Here is a 9,068-nt window from a genome sequence, read left to right on the forward strand (position 1 = left end):
GTCATAACAAACCCAGTCTACTTTTAAACAGTTTGGTTAAAGTATTAAGAGGTTAAGAGTTTATTTCAATCAATTTAAGTGGAATTAAATTGATTTGTTTGCTGATATGAGCAAAAAAAACAAACACACAAATTACTGCCTCTCTGATGGGAGTGATGATTAGTGCTCAAAGTTAGTTAAGAGACATTTAAATCAGTTTTGCTTGTTTTTTTTAGATAACAAATAAAAAACTAATTAATAAAATAAAATAAAAACGATGATGGGGGTAAAATAAAATGAATAACTAGAATTAAGAACTATCTAAAATACAAATTGATAAATAAATAAATAATGATAATGATGATGGTAAAATAAAATGAGTTCCCCCCTCTTGTTAGAGGATTTGATTTGAAGTTAATATTTTTGGATTTTGGACTGTCGCAACTGGAATAAGACGTTTTGGGCTCTTACTTTACTTAAAATAAAAAAAACTAATTATCTATGAGTAACTATTAGTTGCAGCCAGAGTCATTTGAACTACATTACCTGTAACTCCTGAGAAGTCCAACAACTTTGGGTCCAACGAGCTAAAACTACATCTTCCTTTATTTTATTTTGAAACCCTTGTTTGTACACAAAGTGGGTCTAAAGTTTGATTTATTTATTGAATTTCTTTCTTAATAAAAAACAGATTAAACAGGTTTTGAAATATGACACTATATCTGCTTTAAGGCAGCCACTAAAGATTAATTTAGCTTTGAATTAATATCCAGATTATTTTATTGTTTAGTCTATGAAATTTAAAAAAAAAAACAGTGAAAAATTACATTTTGAATTTCTCAGATGCCACGGTGATGGCTTCAGTCTGCTTGTTTTATCCAACCAGCTGTCCAAAACTAAAATATATTTAATTTACTGTCATTTACGACAAAGAAAAGCTGCAAATCCTCACACTTGAGAAGCTGAAAGTGAAAATATTTTATATTTTTGCTTAAAAAATGACTAAAAACTACGTTCTCTTGAAAAGATGCTGATAAAGTTTCTTTCAATGGCCTAATTAATAAAGATACTTAATTAAACAGGTTTGAAATATGACGCTAAAGATTCATTTAGTTGTTATTCTGCAAAGGAAAGTGAAAATGTTTGAATTTTTGTCAGGTTTTGTCAGGTTTTGTCATTATTTCAGCACACAGTCATGCAGTTTGTGATTTAATCTTGTATTCTTTGTTGATTTTTTTGGTTTTGGAAGTTACTTGACAATGTCCAGTGGGAGTTTTATTTTGAATTCTGTGACAGGAAGTGTCATTTCTTCCCTGTGGCTTGTCGGCGGTGGTGAGAGGAGAATGTGGTGGTGACTGTGCACATCGGGGCTTCAGTGAAAGAGGATGCATGGAGGTCTCAGACAGCTGGCAGGAACGTCCATCCTCTTCGTGCGCGACGCGTCCGCTCTGCAGTCGGGTGAGTCCAGATGTTCACGGCACTGCTGTGTCTTTAGCGTCCTCTCTCTCTCTCTCTCTCTCTCTCTCCCTCACTCTGCAGTCTCTCAGCCAGCCACCGGCTGTACTGCAGGTGCACCAGGATACCTGAAGTCTATGTGAACTTCAGCATCAGCAGGGATGCATCTGCATTGAGGTACAGAGAAATTCACTCGCATGCAAACCACACAGAGAGTCAGTTTTAGTTCTTGAAATGTGGATTTATAATGTTATTTTATCATTCAGAGACACCCACACAACCCAGACAGAGAGGGAGACGAACGCTTTGAAGTATAATTTAGATTTTATAAGGATACAAGTAGTAGATTTTCTGGTAATGTGTCTTCTGATCAGCGTCTGTATCCGAGCTCCTGATGTTATCAGACAGACTTTAAGTCCTTGTTCAAGGACACAGCTGGAGTGGAGCGAGCCGGGAGGGAGCTGAAGCAGCCACATACCGAGACAAGCAATATGACATCTGTGATAAGAAGTCTTCATATTAAGGGTCTTCCAGTTGGTGCATCAGAATGTCTTCTTACTGCATGCTGATGATTTACTGTTACCTAAATGAATCCTGGAGTGTAATGTAGAAAATAATTGTAAAAGAAATAACTGGTAATAATCCAGCAGCTGGAGCCCCCCAAAGAATACTGTAAAAGAACAGAAAATAACTGACTTGTACAGTTTTTAGCTTTAATTTGACTTAAAATCTTCTTTTATTTGGCTTTTTAATGTTTAATTAAAGATATTTACACATGTAAAAACAATGAAATTCCCTATAAATACAGACGACAGCATACTAAAAATCTGTGACTTTGTCTTAAATAAAGGCTCCAGAAACATTCTTATTTTTTTAATTTTATTAAAACAATAAAAAACTAAACAGCTGCTTCATTTCCAACACTGGGACCAGACGACTTTCTCTTAAACTGAGAAGTAGTTCGAGTGCTCTTACTCTTAATATAAGAACAATAATCTGGTTCCTCTGCTGGGATATTATGCAACTATTGTTGTTACTGGTTAAATTGAACTCAATATTAGCTGTAAGATCTTATTAAGACAAAGTTAGATATGTTTTCTTAAAACCAGATTACTTTTCTAAAGCAAAACATGCTTAACAAGATTATTTTGACTAAAAATTAGACTAATTTCCCCGAAATAAATCTTTTTGTTTTCTTTTTTTCAGTTTCAACTCGTATGTATCAGGACACAATGGCAGCTCGCCTGCTCACACACGATCTGGTATTCCAGATAAACTAAGATATGTTTGTAGAAAGATTTATATAGTCAACACAGTAACAGTATCTGGATCCATATTTGATCAGCATTGGCTGAAAATGTCAGAAAATAATCATTTCTCAGAGCCCGAGGTGATTTTATAAGGAGTAACGTCTACCTGCTCTAATTAAAACGTGTCCTAGAATTGGAAAATGACTAAAACAATGAATCAGTTATCAAAAGAGTCAAAAAATGGTCAATCAGTTTCAGTATTTTCCTCCTCGTTCAGGTCCCTTCTGCCTGAGCCAGCTGCATCATGGGAGGCTCCACCTCCTCCCTTGTTGAGGAGGCCGAGGGCGACGCACCCCGAGGTGCTGCACTGCCTCCGTCCCCCATCATGGGATGTCTGAGGAGCAGCCAGAGCACCTCCATCCCCCGGCAGCTTCCCCGACCCGGCCGGCACAGAGAGCGCAGGTAAGAGACGGGCTCGCCGACAGTGGGCAGTACCAGCGGAGTCAAAGAACTGCAGTTTAACACACCATGATGGTATTTTAGGAGATATTATGATTGTATGTGATTTAAAACTAGAGGAAATTATCATTTTTGAATCAGAATTTTCATCTTGACAGACAAAAAAGATTAAAATCATGATGATGTGACATCTGCTGGAGTCTGCAGCAAACAAACACGTGAAGAACAAGATCTGTAGAGGATGGATCGGATCAGATGTGCTGCTCTCATTAATTATTACTAAGTGATCAATCAGTTCAATCAGTTACTCACCTGCTGAGTTTAATCTGATCTCATCACTGATGTTACCAGATGGAGCTTAAACGATCTCCTGTGTGTGACCTTTGCAGTGTGATGGAGTTTTTCCTGAAGCTATATTATATTTCATTAAAATTAAAACATATTTTCTATAAGATTTGGTCCCTGTTGTACCAGATATTGACACCAGACTAGCAGCTATCGTGTTGAAGGGTCTGGTGGATCACACTTAGGAAACTACATCATTCGGACTGGAAAAACATCTAAATATATTTTCTGATGTTAGTAAAGATACTCCTTAAAACCTGGAAATTGATTAAAATGACTAAATATCTTGGAAATCATCTATGTTGACCTTGAAAATTAAATTATATTTTAGCCCCTCATGTAAAATAAATTCAATTCTAATTGATTTGAACTGTTGCTGATGGTCTGTGGCCAAATTAATTAAGTCAATTTCCCCAAAACCGCATTTTAAAGTCCTGTATTGTCAAGAAAAACTCCTGGAAAATGATTTCTTAAAAAATCCTGTCACTCTCCTTTTTCCTCTGAGGCGCTGTCTCACACAGATGCATCTTTACATCTAATTTAGTTTTCCCGTTGACTTTATATTCCTCTAAACACACACACAGTCATATTTCATATAAGTTTTAAAACGTTTCTGGAAAATCTTTTGGTTTTTAAAAACTTTGTGTGCACATAATCAGGACTTATCTTCCTGCACTGGAGCTGAGTTTCTGTTTAAATTCAGAGCTTTTCCCTTCAGGCTCAGCTCTCTCTTCACTGCCAACACTAATTGGCCTGTTTATCTCTCGCCGCATCTCATAAACAAGACCCTGAGATACTTCAGCTCCTTCATTTGGGACAGAAACCTGCTCCCAGCCATCGTTCACCGTCATTTCTAGAGGTTTTCTTGGAGGCCGCAAACACTCATCCTAGCTTCTACGCACAGGACAAACCGGCACCCTGGAGGTTATTGTCCATTTCAGCCGCTGGAACGACATAATCAGCAGGAAGCAGAGATACAATCCTGAGCTCCTCCTCCAAATCCTCCCTAAGTCCCGTCTACTTTCTGTTCTGTGCTCCAATAACAGTTGAGTCCTATCACAGTTAACTGATGTCAGCAAAATGTTAGCTTCCGACGGAGTATTAGGGCCATACTAAGAGGAAAAATAAATAAATAAAATTTTGGAAATTACGAGAATAAAGTCGTAATATTAGAAGAATAAAGTCATAAAGTAATTTTTCTCGTATTATGACTTTATGCTCGTAATGTTACGACTTTATTCTCGTAATGTTACGACTTTATTCTCATAGACCGAATATTCCGACTTTATTCTCGTAATATTCCGACTTTATTCTCGTAATATTCCGACTTTATTCTCGTAATGTTACGACTTTATTCTCGTAATATTACGACTTTATTCTCGTAATATTACGACTTTATTCTCGCAATGTTATGACTTTATTCTCGTAAAAGCTAATGTTAGCGAAAGATTTATATAAATTGTTAATTAGCTACTTAGTTAGCATTTTACTAACAGTAACTAGGTGTGAAATATGTCTCTTATCTCTTAAAACCATCTGCAAAATGTGGATGTCTTTGCAACAGATTAGCCTAGCACATAGCATATCTAAGTACAGGAAAGGAGGAAGTTGACTGAGGTTTGCTCAACTGTTATTGAAGCACAGAGCAAAAAGGGGGGTAACTTAGGAAGAAATATATAATAAATAAATAAGTTTATCCAAATAACTCCATAAACACCCAGAGCCATCGTCCTGAGTTGAGTTCAGTCAGTCTCTGAGACAGTCTTGTTTGTTTGTTAATGCTACCTGTACAGATGATTTATTAATGTTATTACACAACACATTGCACCATAAATGTGACCGCTGCTTAATTTATAATATACAGTAGCGTGGACGTCCGAGGCTCAAGTATGTGTGGTCATGAATTTTTCATGAATTGGTCGATATAAATCCCAGCCTATTCTACAAATCTCCACTTATTAATAATTACTGTATCTCTGTCTAATGCAGTCTATTCTGTTTGGTGTAAGTCTCCTCTGCTGCCACATTGTCCCAGCCGCCTTCTGACTCGGTCCTAGCAGGAGTCGGGTTACTCTCTGACTGGAAGTGTAACGCTACCGGGGAAATCCCTAAAGATTGAACCGTAGACGGTAGTCTGGAAACACACACGCAAGCTTTCTAGAGGGAGTCAGGGTCCACAGATCACTGCAGGTTTTTATCCGATGCATAACGACCAAAAAGTGATAAAAACATGGATTTTATAAAGCTTACACTGTAAAAAAAACATCTGTACATTTACAGGGCATTTTTAATAGCCTATGAATTTACATGTCTAATGTAAATTATCATAAAATTACTGATTATTTAAAGAAAAAAATACACATAAGATGTTTATTTAATAGATTAAACCGTTAAAGTCAAGTTTAATACTGTTAATACATTTCTAAAATTATGTTTTCACAACAAAAACGTTGAATAAATGTTGTTTATCAGTTTCACAGATAATGACAGTTCTATAACTTTTAAAATTCTGATTAAAATAATAAAAATCAAATAATAACAGCACTCTGCTGTAAATTTAAGGCTGATTGTATTATAGCAGAGTTCGCCTGTATTTATAGGTCATTTAATTGTTTTACAGTGTAAAAACCCTTTAATTACACTAAAAAGACAAAAAATGATGCAAGATTTTATGTAAAATTAAAGCTAAAAACTGTATTTTAATTATTTTATTATTTCCATGTATTTAAAAAATACACAGAAAATCTGTAAACAAGATCTGTAAACTTACATATCTCTTTATAGTGAATAATAATAATAATAACTAATTCAGAACCTTTTAAAACATCAAAAATCAAGAATAAAACAATCAACACGACAACTAAATAAAATCTGGCAAATAAAAAGCACAGAGAATAAAATATAATAAAACACCCAACAATAAAATAAGATTTAAATTAACAGATGAAACATATTAAAATGATAAAAATAAAACTTATTTCAAGTCCAATCTTTGTCTGAAGGGAGGCCCACAGTCTCGGACTTTGAAGGGATGTCTTCAAGAAGTGATGAAGGTCGTACAGCAGTGAAATATTTCTGCCTCATTAATTACCACCGAGCTCTCGGCCTCAGAAACACCTGTATCTCCGTTTGTCCTGCAGTAACCTGTCCTGTGCTGGAAGTTTCCGGCCCGATGCCAAAGCTACTTAGAGCTCTAGAAAATGTGGGCCAGCCTCCACACAGACGTCCCACCGGCTCCTCCGGTCTAAAATTTCCCGCTGGATGCCACCGCGCAGATAATCTGGGTCTGCTTTACAGCCGCGGCCTCAGAGCACGGCGAGGAACACGAATCTCAGATGTGAAACTGTGTTTTTGTACCAAATTCAGACTGAACACTCTGCACACACTGTTAACTGATAATAATAAATCATAAATATTGAATAATCTATCAGCTTCTCAGGCACCAGTTGAAGAACACTTTATGCTCTTTCTGTACTGCAGCTTCTTGTGTCATTTCCATATTCATGCATTTTAATGTTCTCCTCCCAGCCACCACAGGGTGTAGAAAAACTGCTAATGCACCCATTTCCCCCTCATCTTCCCAGCTTTTTCTTCCCTTTCTCCCTGTGGGAGTTTACAGTTATATAAAAGCAGAGTTCAGCTGAAGACTGTTTGGATGTGTTTCACATTACACTCGCTGTTAGCAGATGTCTGTGGTGGATTATTAGAGCCGCTATATTGCAGATTTATCAACATCGTATCAGTATCGGCACATATGTTATCCAAAACTCAGCAATAATACAACAAATCACTAATGTTTAGCTCTTGATTTCTTCTCTTTATTTAGGTTGTCAGTAATCGGCTGATACTGAACATACAGTACTTCTCGTAATCTGAACTGATTCTTGTGTTTCCTCCCCAGTTTCTCTTCTGGTTCGATGCCCATGCAGAGGAGCCAGTGGGCCTGTGGCTGTTGTACCTTCCTCAACGCAGCCGGTGCCCCCCGCTGCTCCATCTGTGAGGCCCCCCGGCGGAGATCCGACACACGCTGGATGTGGCACGGGACCAGCAGGGAGGACGGTGGCTGGTCCTGCCCACGCTGCACGCTGGCCAACTCTCGCGACAGTCTGGCCTGCTCTCTGTGCGGCTACATCGGACCGATGGACCGACCGCAGGGGTCATCGGAAGACCAGCCCCGGCCCCAGCGCTCCAGCAGCTGCTCCGGCCCCCTGAGGCCGCCATCGTCATCGCAAGACAAAAAACAGCCGGAAGACGCAGATAAAAACAGCCTGACCTGGGATTGTTTAAGGTGCACTCTGCAGAACACCCCTACCTCCATGTCTTGCTCCGCTTGTGGCGGACCACGCAAACTGTCTCTGCCCCAAATCCCTGCCGACGCCCTGCTCGTGCCTGAAGTGTGCGATCAAACAGGAGTACAGCAACAACCAGATCCTGCAGCGGGAGCGCTTTCACTTTCCATATCCACACGAGGAGAGTGTTTACCGGTGGAAGCTTCATATCCACACACGAGCTCCTCGATGCTCGGTGCGGCGTCTTCGGCTCACAATAATCCTCTTCCCTGCAGTCGCAGAGAGGTGCCCCCTCCAGATGTCTGCCTCAGCCAAACACACAACTTAAGTCCCTCTCCGTCGACGCTCGCCGTGTCACATCTCTCTGCCCAACCCGAGCTACTGCCCGGCAGGCGTCTCAGCATCCTCAAGGAGGAGATGTCTCCGCTGTCCCCCGCACCAGACGCCTCGGGGTCATTCCCAGCAGGCGTGCTGGTTCCCGGGTCAGAAGAGTGGGCATGTCCGGCGTGCACTCTCATTAACAGGGTCAAAGCCAAACACTGCCTGGCCTGCCACACTCCTCAGCAACACGGGATGCAGCTCAAACCTGATGCGTCCCCGAAGAGGAAGGAGAGCATGCTGGTGGAGGCGCTGCGGCAGAGCGACGAAGGAGAGGCCAAAGAGCTGTGGGAGAACATCGTCAGCTTCTGCAGAGAGGTTTGTGTCAGTTAGGCCATCAGGATTAACCTTAAAGATAGCCCCCCCTCCACTCAGACATTACGTTTGCTTTTTGTTTTCACTCTAATGTGCTAAAGGAGGGAAGTGTCTCACCTTGTCACCTGATCTCAAACTTATGAAAGAGATTTGGATCTGCATTTAAGGATTTTAAACAGAATTTTTATTGAATTTTTCCTATATTTCTCACATACAAATAGACAGTGATAATAATTCAATAACGTATAATAATAGTAAGACATAAAAAAAAACAATAAAATGACAACAACATAGAACCACTCAGCAATTTCTAAATGAATGAGCACCTTGAAGTCTAAGAAACTCCATTAATGGTTTCAGATTCTCTTTCCTCTGGTTGTGTAAGTCAGTTTCTCCAATACAATACAGGACACCACCTCCTTTATCCGCACATGTATCGAGGGTACATCCATTTTTCTCCAAGATAAAGCTATCATCCTCCCAGCCTGCAGGAGCTAACAATAAAGATATATACCCAGTACACATATATACTTACTCCGACAATCTCAGATATAGTCTGATCAACTGCTTTCCAGTAGGTTTTTAATTTGGATTAAAC

At 39.3% G+C, this 9,068-nt stretch overlaps 1 protein-coding gene across 1 annotated transcript in view; it reads left to right on the top strand.

Moving 5' to 3' along the window:
* Positions 1–2,982: 2,982 nt before the first annotated feature.
* LOC118322689 (calpain-15-like) overlaps positions 2,983–9,068 on the top strand; it is a 14,762-nt gene continuing 8,676 nt past the window's right edge. Inside the window, exons 1-2 of the mRNA XM_035654431.1 lie at positions 2,983–3,146; positions 7,390–8,473. Coding sequence (XP_035510324.1) covers positions 2,989–3,146; positions 7,390–8,473 — 1,242 coding nt within the window. The 5' untranslated portion in view covers positions 2,983–2,988. The remainder of the gene's footprint in view (positions 3,147–7,389; positions 8,474–9,068) is intronic.

The sequence above is a fragment of the Morone saxatilis genome, unplaced genomic scaffold (genome assembly GCF_004916995.1).
Source record: "Morone saxatilis isolate NCDOM2014 unplaced genomic scaffold, NCSU_SB_2.0 Contig14, whole genome shotgun sequence".
Classification (NCBI taxonomy): Eukaryota; Metazoa; Chordata; class Actinopteri; family Moronidae; genus Morone; species Morone saxatilis.